Below are 22,849 nucleotides of genomic sequence, written 5' to 3' on the forward strand. Positions count from 1 at the left end.
GTCAAAAACAAGATTACACAGACCACATTCCCCATTAGTGAAACAATCAAACCCCGAACAAAACAAACATAAAAAAGAAAAATGTGCACATTAACCCCGTGCACGACAGCACCAACCGGCGACAATCCCTCTAAACTCAAAGAGTCCATGCACGCATGCGAGAACCCCCGCGACAACTTTGCCATTGGATTATTCAAGTCCGGTGCTTCTGCACAAATTTTGTGAGGCACAATTACATAACAGAAAATACTTTGTAAAACAGACCCCAGCCAACAGGCAGAATAACAGAAAAAACATGTAGATTCATTCACAGAACTGTCTCGAAGGTGTGTTCCTCCACAAAATAAACTCCAGCTGATATAAAGCTGTTCAGTTTCCTCGGACAGACAAACAATTGTTCAGTGAGCTGACTGTTATGAGTGCAGCAGATGAGGTAATCATTCTACTAGGAGGCATAAGCACAAAGAACAAACATATTTAACCACAACCGTCCCGAAGTAGTGTAATTCCACAAAACAAGCTCCAGTCGCTAGGCAGAGCCAGCACGAAAAACAAAACCGGCATCCCGGTTCCTCGGATGATCAAGAGCCAAACTAACTCGGAGGCTGCGCAAAAAAACAAAAAAAAAAACACCATAACTTACTCAGCCTGTCAACTTTATAAAAGACGTCATTTATGTGAGCATGTAGATATTTTGTGGTCGTCCAAAGTGTCCATTCTTGATCTGGCCGGGAACTTCAGTGTAAAAAAAATCTTCCGTCAATGCAAAAGTTTCTTGGAATCATGCCATAAAACAAACTCCAGCCGCTAGGCGGAGTCAACGCAAAAAGCAACAAAAATGGCACTCAGCTTCCTCAGATAATAGAGTACCTGAACTCGAGTCAGTCCACTAATATAAGAAACATCAAATGGCTTACTCCAATGTATTTATAAAGGAGAGTGCCTGTTTTGGACAAGTAAATACTTTGCGACCATTCTTCGTTTCTATTCTCAGTTTGGCCGGGAACATCAATACAAAGGTGATCTTCTGTTGGTGTAAGAGTTTCTTACATTCCTTGAACTGATCGCATTTCTCTCTTGTCGAATTCGCAAAGTCCGGGAACAAGAAAATATTATGGTTCTTCCAAGAAAGATTCCCTTTACTCCCTGCCTGGTGCAACACGAGATCTTTATCGGATGATTTCAGAAATTTGGCCAGAATGGATCGGGGCCTGTCTCCCTCAGCAGATCTGCGAGCAGGGACTCTGTGAGCTTGCTCGATTTCCAGCTTGTGGCCTGTTATGTCGAGCAGACTCGAGAAAAGCTCGTCCAGGAATTTCACCATATCTCTGCCCTCTTCATGCTCAGGAATTCCAACAATTCGTATATTATTCCTTTGGCTCATATTTTCGAAATATTCCAGTTTTTCCTAAATTAATTCCAAATCTTTTTTGGATGGGGACAGATTAGCGGATAATTCCCTTTCTGATGACTCAAGATAATCGATTCGTTTTTCAACTTCTGTCACTCTTGTAAACAACTCAGATAATTTGTTTCCATCACCATAATCAATCGACGTATTACAGCGAGATCCTCCAAGTCAGCAAGAACCTTCGTCAACGCCACCGACATGTTGGACAACTGACGCTGAATATCTTCTCCTGACGCGCCATCCAAATCGAGTCCCCGGCTCGCAGTCCCATCAGAGGCCTCAGCTTGAACACGTAAGTGTCTTTTAATGTCTCCAGAGTCTGAGAATTTTGACTTCTTTGCCATGTTTACCTCAAAGAGCAAGTATGTAACTGGGTGTATCTAATCTCACCGGATCACAACATGAAAATAATTAAAAAACTAGCAAAGTTCGCAGAGCTCGTGTCTCACACGTCTGTCTCTCGCATGGCGTCACGTCCAAGTTTATCTCCTTGATTGATTGCTTTTACTTTTCATGCATTCTGTCTACAGTGGTCAGATCTTTAAAAGCAATCTTTTTTAAATCTCCAGAGTTTTATGACTAATGCTAAGAGTCTCAATTAATAGATTTTCACAGAAGTGGTTGCCTGAGTTTAAGGTATGCCATACCTTTAACATGTCATCCAGCAATTTATGTTTTTTTTTCTCTTCTCTAGCCACATGCCCCTGAAGCTTTTACCGTATGCTTTACCCCACAAATAAGCATAAGCAACTCCCTCTCCAGTTGCAGTGACCAACAGGATGCCATTCGTCCTAGTCCCCATAGTTGTTACTTTTTCACGGATTTGTGATTTCACTAATGTTTCAGTGGTTTAAGGTGCATCTTAACATGTCTAATTTGCTTTTCAACAGAAACACCTGAAGCTGAACACCTGATCTTGTGCTCCTTCCACTGGGGTATCAACATTATTACCGTACTTCCATTCTTTCCACTGGATGTTATGCAGGGTTCTTTTTTGCTTTCTTTATAGGTGTCCTTCCATAATTATTTTGTTCTCTCCCAAAGGAGCTCACAGATGCCAGGCATTATAATTGTTCCACATTGCATATGTATACCATTCCTTACACAGTATTCTGTTTTCTTATCAGACGTTTGCAGGTGTCTTTTGCCCCCTACTGGCATCAGTACACGTCTTAGCATATGTGTCGGCATGTTTCTATTATATTTATCAGTGACTGCTTCACCGTTGCATTTACAGTTGTCGGCAGATGTCTTAATGTTCCTTTTACAAGTGTGTCTGCATATTTTTCTACTACATTCTCCACATGTGTGTCATGGCAAACTCCCTGTATTCTTTTAACATAATGAAGTAACTGTTAATCCAGCTACTTCCTGCATTGTAGCTAAGGCAACAGCCGTGCTATGACATGTCCAACTTTTTTAATTACCATACTCAAAGTTACTAGCATTTGTCAAATCGGTCCGGTCAGTCAGTTTTTTTTAATAACACATAAGATTTAATAAATTGAAGGCACTCACGTGCTGCATATATTATCCTGCAGCTCTGCTCTCTGCTGGCATCACTGCAGTGATGCTGTACTTGACTTCTGCTGTAACCACGGAAAGCCCATCTGTCTGCTAATACTGCCCCAGGAGTATTTTACCATGCTTCTGCGGAAGCCCTTTTGTCTATGATTCACCACAGCCTCAATGAGCCCCGACTGCAAGTGCAAGTTCCTGCTAGTCCCCTTCTTCTCACCAATGCATACATAATACCCTGGTGCTACAACTGTGAAATTCTCTCGGGCAGTGCGTCTAAGCCTCGTGGCATGGCAACCATGGTGCTACTGGCTCAATACACCTCCTAAGCAGCGCAAATCTGCTGTCTAAGTGCTGCAGTTGTGACGTGTCTTCTGCTTAACTGTTTAATATTATAACATCCCCTATGCCCCTAAGAGGTCAGGCAGGGTATTTTTTTTTAAAATAGTTTTGCATTACCTTGCAATTAATTTGGGTTTTCCTGTATTATTACTTTGGTTCTATTATGAATATCATGGTGAAAATATTGTTACTAAAGTAAACTGGTACATTTTGTGGCTATTATAGTTTTACCACAAACACTATAGTTCAACTATGGTTACTCTAGTAAAACCATGATTAATTTTCATAAGGGACAAATAAAGGTATTGGGAGGGACTGCAAAACCTGTTGCAAGCAAAGACAAACTATTGCAAGGGAACGCAAAACTTTTTGTGAGAGAACGCAAACTACTGTGAGGAAATGCAAAATGTATTGCGAGTGAACACAAAACTTTTTGTGAGGGAAAAGGAAAACAATTGCGAGGGAATGCAAGACTTTTTGTGAGGAAACAAAACTTATGTGGTGGAATGCAAACTATTGCAAGGGAAGGCAAAACTTTTTGTGAGGAAACAAAACTTATTGTGGTGGAACGCAAACTCCATTACAAAAAATCAAAAGTTCTGACAAATTTGCCGCAAATTTCTCACTCATTATTTTCACATGCAAATGAGTTTGCGATTCGTTGCAAATGTTTGCCAGAATTTTGTAGCTCTTCACTGGTAGTGGTGAACCTGCATCAAACCTGTGAACGACAGTGAAGAGTTTGCCTCAAAGCTCATGTGCATGTGGATATAATGAGAGGTGAATTAGCAGCAAAGTTAGCCAGAACTCTCGATTTGCGAGGGAACGCAAACTATTGTGAGGGTACGCAAAACGTTTTGTGAGGGAATGCAAACTATTGTAAAGGAATGCAAAGTTATTTGTAAGGGAACGCAAACTATTGAGAGGGAACGTAAGACTTTTTATGAGGGAAATGCAAAGTTTTACTCCTAAAGAAATGAATAATCGTTTTGAAAAATATAATACAAATAATGTTGTATAAATCATAACCTTATAAGATCTGTTTTATTCTACATAGAGAGGGTCCCTAAAATGGGGGCCATATTAGGATCCTATGACCAGACGAATATACTCACTTAATCTCAGTAATCGTTTTTTGGACACTTTAACTAATAAATTAAATGAATCAAGGCTGACTTTCAATCAATGGCATCGGTAACTCAAAACTATTGAGTGTGAATTATGCTGCATCAATTCCCCTAGGCGTCAGTGGAAGTCCAAACGACATACACAAAAATATTACTGCGCTTCCAAGTACTGTAGAGCTCAGTTCATTCTTAACATGACATTCATCTTAAAGTGTATTTCTGAGTCCCGTCTTGATTTTATCCATCCGGATTTGTTTGGATCATGGAAAGTAGGCCTTCCATACCAAAATGGAGTCAAACCTGTATGTGAGTTTGCAGTGAACTGTGGAGGAGCACCCCATCCTGAATCAAATACTTTTGCACACTTGACCTTTAACTATCTGGCATCTGATCCTACCGCAAAGTAGGTACATCCACACTTTGTTCTTGAGTCACCTTTTCACATAGAAGTCCCCCTCCCCCTCCCCGTTTCTGTTAGGTATGATATTTGTCCTCTGGTTATGCAACACCACTGAAGTACGTGTCTGTTTTTGTTGTTACATAGTGCAGGACTGACAGTCTTTGTACTCATAAACTGCTGAAACAGCATTGGCTAACATTACCTCAACATGAAGTGGCATGCAGCCAGATTTTGTCCAGACTTAGTTGATTAATTACCGTGTTGTGATCGTTACTGTAAACATCATTCATCTTTAAATGACAAAACTGTTCTCCAGCTCAACGGTCACATAACGTAATGTTATTGTTGTGCTATGTCCAAAACCTGCAGAGTTAAAGCTTAATGAATAAATTCAATTTAGTTAGTAGCCTACTTCTAATCCAAGTTCATGAAAGTCAATTTAAAGGTCATTTTACTGTGTACATTCTATACTGCGCTACACAAATTTGTTCTGCTTGCTCTGTTAGTCTATATATCAAAACACCATTATGTCAAAGCACTTTTATTTTATTTTATATATTAAACATGAATTACAATATGCATGATTCTCCAATAGGATTTACATGATATAATGAATCCAACCATTACCTAAACAAACCATATCCACCACCAACCACAAGAACATTTTAAAATGTTATTCAAACACTAAGACAATCTTTTAAAAACGGAGGCACACAGTCTGCTCTTAGCATAAAACTCAAATTCAATGCCCAAAAGTAAAGGGATAGTTCACCCACAAATGAAAAATGTATCATTGTTTACTCACCCTCCAAACTCTAAAGACTTTCATTCTTATGTTGATTTTAAAATACCATTAGTTTTCACATGTCTGGTTACCGATTGCATTGCACTAAGGTTTAAAATATCCATTTGTTCTTGCATGTCTCATTACTGATTGCATTGCATCAAAGTTTTAAAATGTTGACTCTTGCGTATCTAGTTAACACACATTGTGCTAAGGTTTTAAAATCCCATTGGTTCTTGAGTGTCTCTGTAGCAATCCCAATACGCCAAGGTTTTAAAATGTCATTGGTTCTTATGTGTCTTTTTATCGACTGCTTTACACCAAGATTTTAAAATGTCTTTTGTTCTTGCATGTCTTATTACCTATCTTGTTGCGTTAAAGTTTAAAAATGCTATTGTTCTTGCGTTGTGCCACGGTTTAAATATTCTGTACAAAAATCAAGAGCTCATGGCAAATTTGCCACTAATTTGCAGTAAATTGTCCATTTTTGCCAAAGGTTTGCTGCAGGTTCACCACTATGAAGAGCTGCAAACTACTGGCAAACATTTGTGGTGAATCACAAGCTCATTTGCATGTGAAAATTATGAGAGGCAAATTTGTGGAAAATATGTGGCAAGATTGTGGCTAGTTTGCCAGAACTCCAGATTTTTTGTAAGGGATGCCATTGGTTCTTGGGTGTCTCATTAACAATTGCATTGCATCAAAGTTTAAAAATGAAGTTGGTTCTTGCATGTCTCATTGCCGAACGCATTGCGCCATAGTTTAAAAATGCCATTGGTTCTTGAGTGTCTTGTTACCGATCTCGTTGCGCCAAGGTTTAAAAATTATCAGTGGTTCTTGTGTGTCTCAGTAGTGACCCCAATGCATCAAGGGTTTCAAATGCCATTGGTCTTGTCTGTTATATTGCCAATCACGTTGCGGCAAAGTTTAAAAATGCCTTCATTTTTAAAGTCTCGTTAACAATCGCGTTGCGCCATGGCCTAAATTGCCATTGGTTTTTGCGTGTCTTGTTAACGATTGCATTGCACATTAAGTTTAAAAATGCCATTATTTTTTTGCATGTCTCCTTACTGATCGTGTTACACCAAGGTTTAAATATGCCATTGGTTCTTGCTGGTCTCAGTAGAGATCATAAAGTAGCATGGTTTTAAAATGCCATTGGTTCTTGCATGTCTCCTTACTAATCACGTTATGCCAAGGTTTAATTCCATTGTTATTTTGCATGTCTCTTTAGCATTCGCAATGCGTCAAGGTTTTAAAAAGCCAATAGTTCTCATGTGTCATGTTACCAATCGCATTATCCCAAGGTTTTAAAATGCCATTGGTTCTTACGTGTCTTGTTGCTAATCGCGTCGCGCCAATGTTTTAAAATACCATTTGTTCTTGCACATCTCGTTACCAATCATGTTGCACCAAGGTTTAAAAATGCCATTGGTTCTTTACTATCTCGTTAACAGTTGAATTGCACCAAAGTTTATAAATGCCATTGGTTCTTGCACTTCTCGTTGCCAATCACGTTGTGCCAGGGTTTTAAAATGTCATTGGTTCTTGCATGTCTTGTACAAATCGTGTTACGCCAAGGTTTCAAATGCCATTGGTTCTCGTGTGTCTTGTTACCAATCGCGTTATGCCAATGCTTTAAAATACCATTGGTTCTTGTGTGTCTCATTACCGATTGCATTATGCCAAGGTTTAAAAATGCCATTGTTTTTTGCATGTCTTGGTAGCGATTGCAATGCGCAATGGTTTTAAAAAGCCAATAGTTCTTGTGTGTCTTGTTACCAGTCGAATTCTGCCAAGGTTTTAAAATGCCATTGGTTCTTTACTGTCTTGTTAACAACTGCATTGCAGTTTATAAATGCCATTGGTTCTTGCATGTCTCGTTACCAATCATGTTGTGCCAAAGTTATAAAATATCATTGGTTCTTACATTTCTCTTTACCAAGGTTTGAATTTGTGGAAGTGAGCTGTCGCAGAGGGAGGATTTTCTTTGAATAATGGCTTTTTGGAGCTCTATAGCCTCAGTCCCCATTCACTTTCATTGTAAAGAAAATAGCATAGTGACCTGAAAACCTTTGCTTTTATGTTACACAAAATAAATAAATAAAGTAATACAGGTTTAGAGTGACATGAGGAGGATGACAAAATTATCATTTTTGGCAGAATTACCCCTTTAAATATTTCCACCGGGACATCTGTCAGCATGGAAATTTACAGTTAATCAAATCAAAATCAATAGCAAATAACCAAGAGAGAGATAATGTTGCTAGTCCTTGCTGTTTTGCTGCCTTAAAGATTATGCATAAATTGAAAGATAATAAATCTAAAGCAAAACTCAACAATGCTGAGCTGTTATGAGGTACAATCACATAAGCCACTGCTCTTTTTCTTTACTAAAATGCTCCGCCCACTTCCTGGTGAGCTCCAGGTAATAGTCTGGCTGATGAGGTTTATAGTCCAAATACAGACGAGCCACAGTCTTCTTAGGTATGGCCCTTTCAATCTGAGTTCCCTCGTGCCACTCATTAAATGATGTTATTGTGATGACATCAGGCCTTACAGACATTGCCGCTTGCAAAGAGGTCTCGTAATATCGCCCATTCACTCTGTTGCGTGTGTTGTGGTTATTCCACGGCCGAATGGCAGTGTCCATATAACCAGGTCCAGCGCTTGGCACAAACAGCAAGTTGTTCTTGTCACAGAAAACCTTGATTGCTTTCCAGTTCTGGTGAGAAGATCCAAAGGAGAAACCGTTGGAAGCAAAGTAGGTGTACATGCCGTCAAACCCACCGGACAGGATGTCGTGCTTATGAAGCTCTTCCACTATGAGAGCGATGAAGATGCCATCATACAATGTTCCACGGAGACTGTGAGACCCTCGAGCAGTAAGTAGCTCAGCCCAGGCCTCAGGAGGGGTCAGGTATGAGTCGTACACATAGAAGAGTGGAAGAACCTTCCCAGTGCTGGACTTGAATCTGTAGAAAGCACCATGTTTGCCATATCTGTGAAGAGATTTCAGATATGCTTAATTATACTGCGTTACTGAAACTGTTGTACACAATAACACCATTTGTTAAGTAAGGAAAGACAACATATTTGCTGCTGCTCAGGTGAAAGAGGACGAGTGTGGAGGACTGCGGAATGTTTACCAAAAGTTTTGCACCAAAAGAAATAAAAAGTAGGGGTGGCAGGGTGCAATGGACCCTTTTCTTCACTGTGAGGACGTATTTCCACCTTATACAGCAGCATAAATCTAGCAAACTTTTTTAATATTTCCAATTTTTAATTATGTAGTGTAAATTTATAACATTTCACTTTATATTACCCTGGAATTAGTTTTAAAAAAATTAGTTACCACAGATGCAATGAGGTTTCTAATACATCTGCTGAGGGAGTGACAGAATATTTGTCTTGTCTTACTGCTGTAATCCAGTGCTCTCTATTTTGTTCTTCATTTGGAATGTTGTGGAAACATAAGTTGAGTTTTTATTTTGCTTTTGGAGCAAATGGGTAAGCAAAAATTATATTTAGCATGGTCTCCTGTTTACTGCTATAGACGTTTACCCTACAGTCCTTTACGTCTGTGTTTTAAAACCTGGAAGTGTAAAAAGGGTCTACTGAAATAATCATTATTATTTTATTTTTATTTTTATTTTTTACATTTTCCTTAACATCTCACATGCTACTACAAATCTAACAGTCGTCTTTTGATATAAGAAACATACATGGGTGTTTCTTCATATCCGTGCACTTTTAGCACTGTGGATTTCTAGAAGTTTTTTTTTTTTGTTTCTTTTTCTTCTAACAATGTCAAACAGTGTATGTATGTACATGCATCATAGAAGATTTGTCTTTTTTTTTTTTTTTTAAGTCATGAAAATTCCCACCACAGTGTCATGTCTAGCACACCTTACATTCTGTTTTGTGTTTTAAAGAAAGCTGTAGTGGAAATGGCTGTTAACGTTTAAAATAATAATAATAATAATAATAATAATAATAATAATAATAATAAAATGGCTGACTCTTTTGTCTTGCTAAAGCTAACTTCATAACTAATATTTTGTGTATCCACACAATAAAATATTCTCACACTTTTTGTGTAATTTGGCAAAATTAGAGCTTGATTGGATATGACAGCCAATAAAAATATTCAGCTCACATATGATATTTACCTTGATTTTTCTTTGTTTTCTTCAAACAACCTATACTATATGAGCCAAAATTGTTTGGTGTGGTTGAAATGATGCCACAGAACTGACGGAAGTAATTTTTGAAAAATTGATAGAAATCATTTTCGTATTGAAATGGTTTGTTTAGCTTTAAACATTTTCGCATATCTTTTACAAGATACTTGAATAAACAAAATAAAAATAATACAATAATAAACACTATGAATATTAATTATAAAATTTTTCAATTCAGATAATTCAAATCAGTGGTCTAAAAAAGCAGTTTTATTCTACATATGGGATGTATTCTACATATGAGAGGACTCCTCTGAGAACATAATGGTTTGAACCACAGAGTGCAGTACAGCTGTCTGTATTACCTGATACTCAACCCATGTAAACCTACACTTTACTTCGCTCGCCCTTACATAATGTCTTTCTTCCTCAGCCATTCCAACTGCTAGAAGAGAAAAATTCAAGGCTAAACAACTTTAATGAGTCCTTTTATGATGCTTTCATTAACACTTTACTCAACATGTTACAGTCAAGAGGTTGTTTTAGTATTATAGATTAACATGTTTCAGCCATTGCTCTCTTGAACCTGTATGCTGATTGGGTTAGCTGCGAGACCATCAGGTCATGTTATACTTTCTGTTTCATGAATCAATTATGGAAGAAAACACCACTCTATCTTTTCTTCAGGCTGGGCTGAATTTCACCCTCAGCTCTTGAGTTCAAAGCAAGCCAGTTCATCAATATGAAAGAGAGGCTACGACTTTAGGTTAGCAGGAAGGAACACTCTTTAGCGTTGGAAAGATGTAGGAAGTATGGACACGGGTTGAGGAGGTGCTACCTACTTGTCAATGATGTATTTGATGTTGTCATGCACGGTGAGGTCTGTTCGGCCTTTGTAGGGCTGAAGGTGGAACGCAACCTGGAAAAGATTGTTTATGTTATGAAGGTTATGAAGTAGGGACTAAAACATTACTACAGCTGAATCAACTCTTCTGAATTTATCTTTCAGACACACAGCACCAGCTTTAAGTATGCTAGCAATACATCATACATATCTTGAACTGATATTGGGCATCTTTTTATAAACGCTTGTTTTACAAAGAAAAGTTTTCTATGCTGTAAACAAATTATTTTGCATTTGAACAAAGCATAAGATATATCCTTGGAGGGGCTCTGAGTGTGTAGCAAAATCTCTTGGCTTTCATTAAGACTTCTCCATGGTATAGTAGTTTGCTCCAGTATTTTATGTTGCTTCGTAAAAGCCTGTTTTATAAAACGTTGTGATGATAATAGCTTTATTATGCATTTCCAAAGTGTGAATTGTAAAAAGAGGCTCAGCACTGAAACTCTACTCACATTTATACTAAGCTCTTGCTACATAGCACTGCTTCGCTTACACAGGTTATGAATGTTGTAATCTGTTAATATTGGCTCCAAAACAAAATATATATACACACAGCTTTATGTGTGGTGTAAAACATTTATGCCATAAATTACTGAGGTAGCTGTTCCTTAAATATAGATATAATGAATTAAGCAACCTTCTATCGCACTATAATCCATCATGTTCACAACTTTTGCAAAATTCTGCCTGTTGAAAGTACCTAGAATATTAAAATCCACTAAGGGAAGTAGATCCTTTTCCTGTTTGGCTCCTAAACTATGGAACAGTCTTCCAAGCATTGTTCGGTACTCAGACACACTCTCTCAATTTAAGTCTAGACTAAAGACACATCTCTTCTGTAATGAATGCCAAGATGAGGGAGGAGGATCTAACTGCAGCGTTTAAATGAAACTCAAAAAGAACACAACAAATACTACAGGCTACAAAGGATAATGGCAAACGTGAGGGCATAAATACACAGAACCAGGAAACAAGATAACAAGACAACCAATAACAAAACTGAACTAATAACATAAGAACCAATGATAAGACAAGACTAATAAACCACAGAACCAATACGTACAAGACACATGAAACATGAGGGAAACAGGAAACCACATGACTAAGACACATGACCAGACCAGGAAGTAAACTAATTTCAAAATATAAAGACATGAAGTCAAAAACATTATTCAAGACATGAACAAAAATACACATAAATGTGACACAGGCATACACCTAATTTACATCTCAACCAGGTCTGCCGGAACTGAAATAATTTCTCACACCTTATAACTCTCCATTAATATAAAGTGAATGGAACTGATGCTAATATTATTCCATTTGTTTCCCTGTCTCATCCTCTGGATACATATCCTGAGATAATCAGAGCCTGCCAGATTTTAGTGTATTGAAGAGTCAAAATGGATGTATAGATTAAAACATTAAGGATGTAACTAAATATTCAAGATTTAGGGAGTGAAAAAATGTAAGAATCGATCAGTGAAAAACCCATTTAATTGAAAATATTCTGAATACTGAGGGGACCTGTCCCCCAAAATGTCTATGTTGTTTACGTAAATAGAAATTAAGGCTGTCAGTCGAATTAATTAAATGAAATGCCAATTAATTAATAAAAACAGTTGCAATTAATCACTATTTGCTGATTATATTCGAATATAGTGCATTTTTTGCTGAGAAAGGTCCAAAAAGAAAGATATTTCAATATCAGTAATACATACTGTAACAATGAAAATTATTATAAATATATACTGTATAGCCTAATTAATATACAAAGTGTCTATTTGCACCCTGGTGTAAATAGCATCTGCCACACAGGGCAAGCTATTTGCACACCAAAGATCTGGTGGAACCAGAGAATTATACGACAAACCAACCAATAAGTGTCTCTGCAGTGGCATGGTGTGTGGTGTATGAATGTGTACTGTTGTCCTAGCGACCGTGGTTTGTATCCCACTCTTTTTCCCATCCAATTTCCTGTATCTACTCTTAATATTTCCTTTAATAATACTTAAAATAATACATACAAATTTATATAAATGCTGATTTCATCATAGTGAATGTCGAGGAGTGCAGAGAAGGTTTTGATCTGTCGATCGCTCTCGTTCCCTTCCTCTTACTCCTGTGGCTCGGCATCGCTTGTGTGTAGATTGCATCAAACCAAGGTTATTTTTTCTAAGGTAAGGTTAAGGTTAGGTTTAGGGGAAGGGGTTAATGTAGTGTGTCTCTGGGACTCTAAATAAGCACAATAAACACACTGCAGTGATGTATGTTAGTATTTAAATATGGGTGCAAATAGTATCTGACACCATTTGCACCAGGGAGCAATTCGTATCTACCATTATTTGCACCAGGGTTGGGGTGCAAATAATATCTGCCACTATTAACACTGGGGTGTAAATAGCATATACTGTACCATTATTTGCACCAGGGTGCAAATAGCATCTGCCATAAATATATTCAGATTGAAATATATTGCATTTTTTTGACATAAAAGAATTTAGACAATACAAAAACTGGCTTTAGAAGTCAATATTTTGTTTATTCCCATTTTATTGAACATAAACCTACAGTCCACAGCAATCCATTTTGCAAGTTCGTCAATCATGTTCTCAGAGGACTTGTTCTTGTGTTCTGTCTACCTAATGTGCCCTTACGTCTCGTTTCGTGACACCATGAAACAAAAATGCCAAAGCAAGCAGAGAAACAAATTGAATTGATGTGAATCGATGTTCCATGTTGTTGGCTAAGAAAGCACTACACTGCACAGACAAGTTAGCATTTTTACTCAAAACATGAACAAGTGAAGCAGAGTATAGCATACAAGGTAGAAAGGAAAATTAATCAGCAAACTAGGAGACAGCTCACTTATTGGCAAGAGTGCACAGTCAAATTTGACATTGGACACACAAATTGCACATACAGGCAGGTCCTGGAAGGTTTCCTCGAGGGGAAGTGTGTCTAAGTCCAAAGACAACCACCATGGTGCTTCAAAGTTTAGTGCTTGACCGTTTCAACTTCTCTATATACACTACCTCAGTCACCCAAACGCCTACTTCAGCCCCAGGAAACCGCAACATCACTGAACAACACTATGGTCAATGACCACCCAGTAATGGTTCTTTGACTAAGTAAGGTTGTCTAAGGTGATAAAAATGAGAAATCTTTTAAATATCTAGTTTAAACACAAGTGTCAAGTATGTAGAAATGTAATTTAATATTTAATAACTTAAAAAGTCATGTGGTGGAACCACCATGAACAAATGAATGGTAACATGGAAAATGCTACACATTTGTGATATAAGAACAGCAGCAGTGGTCAGGCTGTCTAACATCTTGTCTCTTTACACATGCAAATATGTCACAAGTGCAGAACATTGGATTATAAAATTACCCATTGATTTTAACTTGTTTTTCTTTAAAAAGACACAATAGGTCTGTGGTTTCCCCATAATTGAAACGGCATACATTTTGTCTATTTACCTTACCTACAATATCATTCTAAAGAGCAGTTTATTTGACAAAAATCTGTACATTACTCTGAGCAGATGTCTTTAATATTTTTGGTCCAAGATTTTAATTTGTTAATGCGTATATCTGTTAAAACTAAGTAATCTGGTTAACTTTTAAGAGAAAATTATCAAAAAGATGGCCTTAAAACTAACGACTAATAGCCAGAATAAAAAAAAAGAAAATCGCTGTGACAAGGGCTTGGCGGCCCGGCCATGCCCTCCTCATCGTCACAATCCCATTTTGATTTCATGGGGTCTTTGGCAGGATAGGATCATTTAAGTAAGGAATAACTGAAGACGGACCGTTGAATTGTTGAAAAATAATGCACACCCGAGGTGGTAATGCGGTCACGACGTGCAGCGGAGTGATCGTTACACCTCGGATGTGCATTATTGTTAAACAATTCAACGGGCCGGAGTCAATTATTCCGCTTATACCACGGTTACCACACATTAAGACATCGTTCAGGGTTTTATCTCATGACATTTTCTGGTTTTCGTCCCTAAAATGCTCTTATGAGAGAAACTACTTTGTCGCCACGGATTCAGCGTCTTGCTTTTTGATCAGTCCAAGCCTTCGTTGCTAGTTCGAATACGACACTTTAGAACTAGCAACGGAGGATAGCGAGGCTTGCGCTGCTTTACTCGAGGACTTACTGAATAATGAGGTAGTGCGTTTGTGCATGTGTGTGTGAGTTTGTGTGTGAGTTTGTGTTTGAGGGATCGAAAGAAACTCTTTTCTGGGATTAACTTTTTTGTTGAAGTTCTCGTCAGAATAACATCGCTTCAAAATTGCCAAGATGTAAGTTTAAGCACTTCTCAGCAGCAGCGAGTGTCGCCATATTTCCGTCGTAAACCAAAACAACTTTTTTCAACCCTACGGAGATGCATGTGTGGCTGACATGACAGCTCTGTTTTTCTCTCGCGATTAAGTGTTTGCGTATGCGTATAATGTCTGTGTGTCCACGTGTGTGAGAGGAGGAGGGGGTGCGAGGCTGTTTCCCACAGATATTTCAGATAATACAGAAACTGTTGTATTGATCAAGTGTATCTAGCTCTGATACAGCTCAAGCCTTCGTTGCTAGTTCGAAAACATCACTTTAGAACTAGCAACGGAGGATGCGCTGCTTCTCGGCATTGGAGTAACAAGGTAGTGCATGTGTGTGTGTGTGAGCGAGAGAAAGAGAGAAACTGAGAGAGATCACGAGTTGAATTGCCTGTGTTTAAAGTGGCTTTCGTCAGGAATAACATCGCTTAAAATTGCCAAAGTGTAAGTTTATGTCTCAGCAGCAGCGAGTGTCGGCATTCTTGTATATAGCTTTTCTATTGCTAAACAACTGTTTACAATCCCAGTGAGTCAAGGGTGTGCACTGATTAGGGCGAAATACACTGAAACATTAAAAGTTATTTCGGATAATAGAAACTGTATTGATCAAGTCGCGGGGATGCATCTCTATTTGTTGGTCTCAGTGTGTGTGTGTGTGTGTGTGTGTGTGTGTGTGTGTGTGTGCATGTGTAAGTGCAGGTGAGATAAGGGAACACGAGGGCTCTTTTTAACCGAAATTGAAATAAATGTAGGATATTTTAGACATTGTTTGACGTTCTTATCCGATTTACTTTGATTAAATTAATTTGATTAATGCCTTTGTTTTAACTGGTTATTTTGTTGTGGTAGCCTGTAGGGCTCTTTGAAATAACTGAAATAATTTGGCGAAGTGATATGGAACTGTTATGTGGTCAAGACCTGGAACTACTTCATAGCCATGTGTTTACTTGAAAAATAACTGCACATCTTAGAACATCTGTGAACCAATCAAAATCAAGCATTCAACAGACCCGTGATATAATTTTCATTAACTAGTGCAATCAAGAACTGTGAAATATTTAAATATTTAAATATAACTTATAATATATATAAGTTGAGAACTAGTTTTAAAAACAATAAGATAACATGCAACTTTATACCCAAAGTTTCTGTGTAAGTAGATAAGTTTTTGGAATCTCTCACCAGTTACCTTGATACTGTGTCTATGGGCAGCATCCATAACAACTGGCACTAGATCTTCAGAGGGTTTGCCATGTTCATCTGCCACACCAGGTGGGTACCAGGACAGAACCACCACACCTGCCATTAAAAGTGGAAATATATTTGTTTAAAGCAGCAGAATGTGCCTCTTTTAATGACTCCTAATTCATTTGTTACAATTCTGATCCATTTGTTGCATATTATACAGTGACCCTATAAAGCAGACATGTCAAACTCAAGGCCCAATTATATCCGGCCCGCGAGAAAATATCATATGTCTATCATAACTGGCCCGCCGTTATACAGGACGCACACCGCTGATACTACAAGTCCCAGAATGCACTGCAATAGGGAGCATGCCAAGACTTGCAAGCCCAGCTGCACCTTCCCCTCACTCTATAGCACATTCATCAGAGGTCAGAAGTCAACTACACTCGTCACTTTTAATTACATTTAAACAAGCCTCCCAAAAGAAATGGCCAAACGAAAAGTGGACTCTGAAAACAGGGGCTTTCAAGACAGGTGGGAGGCAGAGTATCTGTTTACTTGCATTAGCGGTAAACCAGTTTGCCTTGTTTGTGGAGCTGGCATGGCCGTAATTAAGGAATATAACATAAGACGCCATTATGAGACAAAACACCAGGACAAATACAAGCATGAGGACAGACAGCAGAAGGCAGAGGAGTTAAAAAGGTCTCTGGTGTCACAGCAGACTATGTTAACAAAAGCAAAATCACAAAGTGAGGCTGCCGTGAAAGCTAGTTTTGCTGTGGCCGAAGAAATAGCCAAGTCAGCCCGGCCTTTTACCGAAGGAGAGTTTGTAAAGCGGTGCATGATTAAAGTGTGTGACGTCATGTGTCCAGACAAAAAGCAAGCATTTTCAAATATAAGCTTAAGCAGAAATACTGTTGCTGATCGTGTATGTGAGTTTGCCACCGATTTACAAGAACAGTTGATGGAGAAGGGAAAAGACTTCATTGCATATTCCCTTGCTGTGGATGAGAGCGCTGATGTGACTAATACTGCACAGCTGTCAATCTTCATCCATGAAGTGGACTCCAGTTTATGCGTTACAGAGAAACTTTTGGGAATTACATCAATGCATGGCAAAACCACGGGAAAAGACATATTTGAGGAAGTATGTAAGTATGTGAATGAAATGAAACTGCCCTGGGACAAACTGATGGGATTGACGACAGATGGAGCGCCTGCGATGTGCGGTAAATAGAACGGATTAGTGGGGAGGATGCGGGAGAACATGCAGCAGGAGAAATGTGCAGGTGAGCTGACAGTTTATCACTGCATCATACACCAGGAAACGCTGTGTGGTAAAGCTCTCAAAATGGAACATGTAATAAGCACCGTAACACTTACGGTTAACTTTATAAGAGCTAAAGGCTTAAATCACCACCAATTTCAGTCTTTCCTTGAGGAGGTAGATTCTGAACATGGCACTGTGCCCTATCACACAGAGGTGTGATGGCTAAGTCGAGGAAGTGCTTGCATGAGGAAATCTGCCAGTTTTTGGAAAGCAAAGGGAAAGACACCACAGAGCTCCGGGACGAAAAGTGGTGATGTGAGCTGGCCTTTTTGTGCGACATAACGAAACATCTCACTGCGCTAAACCTCCAGCTTCAGGAACGGGGACATGTGATCACAGACATGTATGATGCAGTGAGAGTTTTCCGAGCCAAGCTGCGCCTGTGGGATACTCAGATGCAGCAAGGAAACTTTCGTCACTTTCCGTGTTGCCAGACACTGAAAAACCATGTCTCTACCGCTGTGTTTCTGACTGCGCAATTTGCTGATAAACTGGGTGAGCTTGGCACAGAGTTCACTCGGCGATTTGCCGACTTTGCAGTTCAGAAATTTAAATTTGAACTGCTCAGCAATCCGTTTGCAGTTGACGTGGAAAGAGCACCTGTGAACCTTCAAATGGAGCTGATAGACCTCCAGTGTAGTGACACACTCAAGGCAAAATATGACTCTCTGGGCGCTGCACAGTTTCCAGGCTTCATCCCTGAAACGATGCCTCAACTCCGTCTAGATGCTGCTCAAATGCTCTGCATGTTTGGAAGAACATACCTGTATGAGCAGCTTTTCTCTGTGATGAAGATGACCCACAAAGGAGTCGTCTCACTGATGCACACCTTCACTTCATCTTGAGGGTTTCCTCAAGAATCTAACCCCAAACATTGATGAACTGGCAGCCAAGAATAGGTGCCAAACATCTGGCTTAAGCACATTCATAAAAGAAGAATGTAGCCTACCTAAATATGTTTTCCTTTTGCAATTTATCCAATATTGTTTATCCAGCTTAATAAATGTTGACCCTGTTTGGCCCTCGACATAGTCCCAGTTTTTAATTTTGACCCTCTCTGTGATTGAGTTTGACACCCCTGCTATAAAGTATGTGAACACTGAAGTCATGCCATTGCATTGCATTTCATTATATGAAATCAAGTGTCATTTATTTTAACATTTAAACGCATACCTCGGGTCTTTAGTGACCCGTGACGTCATTCCACCCCCTTTACCTCAACCTTTTTTTGGATGGTGTAACAATAAAAAATATTTGTATAATATAAAAATATATTTTTTCTAATTGCTTAATTACAAAAAGTGTATAGGGTCATTAGTAACCAGTGATATGAATTATTGTGTCACAATAAATATATTCACTTCCATAAATCATATTTTTATAATTGTTTCATATGTAGTTTACAATAACAGGATATTTTTTGTTTGTTTGTTTATTACAAGACAAATGAGTACTATATTCATACTTATGACTACTGTACCATGTTAAACTATACTTACTATTTGTTCCTCAAGGTGGCGCTGTGGTTTCAGTGATTGATTTGATTTACATTTGACATTGCTATTTGATGCAGCAGCAACGTGGAAATAAACTATAGCAAGTACAACACATGAACAGCATAATATGGCTATTGACATTTGGGTGTACCGCTGCAATTCTGTTTTAAGTAGTGAATTGTGCATCTATTTAGACTCAATATGTGCCTGAGAAAATACATATACACCGACCAGCCACAACATTAAAACCACCTGCCTAATATCGTGTAGGTCCCCCTTGTGCAGCCAAAACAGTTCTGACCCGTCGAGGCATGGATTCCACAAGACCTCTGAAGGTGTCCTGTGGTACCTGGCACCAAGACATTAGCAGCAGATCCTTTAAGTCCTGTAAGTTGCGAAGTGGGGCCTCCATGAATCAGACTTTTTGGTCCAGCACATCCCATAAATGCTCAATCGGACTGAGATCTGGGGAATTTGGTGGCCAAGTCAGCACCTTGAAATCTGTCATGTTCCTCAAACCATTGCTGAAAAATGTTTGCAGTGTGGCAAGGCACATTATCCTGCTGAAAGAAGCCACTACCATCAGGGAATACCGTTGCCATGAAGGGGTGTACGTGGTCTGAAACAATCTTTAGGAAGGTGGTACATGTCAAAGTAACATCCACATGAATGCAAGGACCCAAGGTTTCCCAGCAGAACATTGCCCAGAACATCACACTGTCTCCGCCGGCCTGCCTTCTTCCCATGGTGCATCCTGCTGCCATCTCTTCCCCAGGTAAATGACGCACACGCACCCAGCCATCCACATGCTCTAAAAGAAAATGTGATTCATCAGACCAAGCCACTTCTTCCACTGATCCATAGTTCAGTTCTGACACTCACGTGTCCATTGTAGGTGCTTTCGGCCATGGACAGGGGTCAGCATGGGCACTCTAACCGTTCTGCGGCTACGCAGCCCCATACGCAGCAAGATGCGATGCACTTTGTGTTCTGACACCTTTCTATCATGGCCAGCATTAAGGTTTTCAGCAATTTGTGCTACAGTTGCTCTTCTGTGGGATCGGACCAGACGGACTAGCGTTCGCTCCCCACACGCATCAATGAGCCTTGGGCACCCATGACCCTGTCACCGGTTGTCCTTCCTTGAAACACTTTTTGTTGGTATTAACCACTGCATACCGGGAACACTCACATGACCTGCCATTTTGGAGATGCTCTGACCAAGTCATCTAGCCATCACAATTTGGCCCTTGTCAAAGTTGCTCAGATCCTTACGCTCGCCCATTTTTCCTGCTTCCAACACATGAAATTCAAGAACTGACTGTTCACTTGATGCCTAATATATCCCACCCCTTGACAGGTGCCATTGCAACAAGATATTAAATGTTAATCCACTGTCAGTGGTTTCAATGTTCTGGCTGATCAGTGTATGTAGCTTATGTGTTATGTGTAGCTCAATATGTGTTTGAGAGACAGTTGCATCTTACAAAATTGCAGAGTAGAAGTATTGAATCCTGTTCTAATATTTGTTGCTTTATCTCTTTGACATATAAAAATAAATCAATAAAACATTACAGAATATGTTCTAGTCTATAATTTTGTCATGAAAATGCTTTGAAAATTTTACAGTATCTGGGATTTTGTAGATTCTTTCATGTTCGATATACATGCCATAAAGTCCTTAGACATGTAAAAATGTTTGGCGAAACACAAGTGCATTTAAGGGCTGAAGACAAATAGCATGCACACTTTTCAAACAGAACACTCACAAGTTTGTAAGGGTTTGAAATTAAAAAATAAACATATGTATGTATCATCTATCTATCTATCCATATATATATATATATATTAGTGATGCTAAAAGAATCAACATGACTAATGATTTGTATTTTTGCTGTAAACCTGCAGCTGCGGCTTCGATTTGTGCCATGTGAGACTCAATAACATCTGGATCCTTGGAGCTATAGGGTCCAAGTTCAGGGAAATAACTGGACGCAATGTCCTCTGGCGGATTGTGTCGTCCTTTAGGGTGACTGGCAGATATTTTGGGGTCCCAATGTGGTACCAGTATGTGATCCCAGTGCACATAACTCCCGTCCATCTGTGGTGAGCCATACCATAAATAATAGAAGATGTGAATGTCATAGAATATGCTGTGGTCAGGACCAGAGTTGGAGAAGACTATCTTGGTGTCCTGCCCAACACCAATTTGACCTGCTGATTCGATTCCAGGTTTGGGTCTCTGGTCCATTCTCTCTCCCACTAAAGGCATCAACTCCATTCCTGGAGCAAGATCCGAGAATCCGTCAGTGGGCTTGAGGGTTCGTAGGCCCATCATGGTGCCAAAAATAAACAGGGTGAACAATAGAAGAGCCACGCACGCTTTCCTGCGTAACCTGTTCATGGTCGCTCTCCGTTGTCCTGGAAATGCAGTTGACACAGAGGTTTATACGGCTCAGGACACCGAAAGTGGCCTGTGAAATTGTTTCTTGTATTCCATCTTGCACAGCCTATCAGACCTCATTTTGGCACTCCTGACAGGTCCTTTGTGGCAACCATCATTACTACATTAGCAAATTATGAAGCATCCGCATTGCAGCATGTGTAAAGAAATTTCTAAAAAGGCATCGATCATATTAAGCTTCACTCCTCATCGAGACCCAGCCAACATTACTGTTATTGTGACATTCTGACAGCACATGCTATATTACTAACTCAACAATGATTATATTCCTTTCCGTCAAAGACTCAAACTCTTTGCTTAAAAGAACTAAAATTAACTTCAACCAGCCTGTGAGCTGAAAGCTTCTGGTCCAGACGTCTGTTTGTTCCGCAATGTGAGGTCGCACGCTTCCATGCAATCATGCAATTATCACATGCACGAGTGCACACGTCTCCATCATTTCATTTCTATTGCGTCCGACTCTACAACGTACAAAACATATTCACATCAGATGCACTGGCCTTACAAAAGATTCCTGCGTCTCTGTCGCCAGTGTGCTCATGATAAATCATCTTGGTACTGGAAGGTGGAGCCTCGTGGGTGTCATTGTGCACGCATGCTCACGCAAGGACACTGGCTGTGTCTGGTATGGCACACAAGCGTACTGCATACCGAACAGTGTAAACTGAAAACTGCCTACTATAGTAAGGGGCGTTCACACCGAACGTGTTAATAATGTTTTTGTTGTTGTTGTTGTTGTTGTTGTTTTGTTTTGTTTTTGTTTGTTTGTTTGTTTTTAGCACAAGAACACATGTGAAGGGCCCCTAAAACAGTTGCCTACGTCTTATGTAACGACAAAACTACATTTCAAAAAGCAGTATGCTACAGTGTTGTCACACGACCTCACTATTAATATTTAATGCAGCATGCGGCGTCCAGTTATCATCTTGGGGTGTGAGTGCCAACCAACCCCACTCACACCCACTTTCATAAATAATGTTAGCCAGCTAGCATACTGTACTTTCACAGGCTTACAAACCTTATTTCTAAATATATCTGATATCCATCACTATGAACTACTAAATTAATATATTTGAAATATATATAGGCCTATATATATTTATCTGTATATTATTTCTATGATATTTTTAGCAGTGGGGTTTCATTTCGTTTTGCCATGAAATGAAAAGTTGTCTTCATTTTAACATATTTTAACATATTTTAACATTCAAATGCCCTGAAAGAATCAATCAGTGTGTGGTACAAGAAGGTGAACATTTAGATGTTACGCTTTAGTAAAATTAATAAAAAAATGACCAAAAATCAGCTCTGTGCCAACCAACCTCTGCCGTGTACAGTATAGTGGTCTGGCTGTACACAG

The 22,849-nt window shown here is 39.1% G+C and overlaps 1 protein-coding gene across 1 annotated transcript; it reads right to left on the reverse strand.

Annotated features, from left to right (window-relative positions):
- Positions 1-6,241: 6,241 nt before the first annotated feature.
- LOC127420726 (glycoprotein endo-alpha-1,2-mannosidase-like protein) lies at positions 6,242-22,038 on the reverse strand. Its single transcript, XM_051663230.1, has 4 exons — positions 20,928-22,038; positions 16,198-16,307; positions 10,609-10,685; positions 6,242-8,584 (listed from the first exon to the last, which is right to left on the reverse strand). Exons 1-4 carry the CDS (start codon positions 21,427-21,429, stop codon positions 7,948-7,950), a joined length of 1,326 nt encoding a protein of 441 aa, XP_051519190.1. The 5' UTR covers positions 21,430-22,038; the 3' UTR covers positions 6,242-7,947.
- Positions 22,039-22,849: the final 811 nt, after the last annotated feature.

Source organism: Myxocyprinus asiaticus, chromosome 30 (genome assembly GCF_019703515.2).
Source record: "Myxocyprinus asiaticus isolate MX2 ecotype Aquarium Trade chromosome 30, UBuf_Myxa_2, whole genome shotgun sequence".
Lineage (NCBI taxonomy): Eukaryota > Metazoa > Chordata > Actinopteri > Cypriniformes > Catostomidae > Myxocyprinus > Myxocyprinus asiaticus.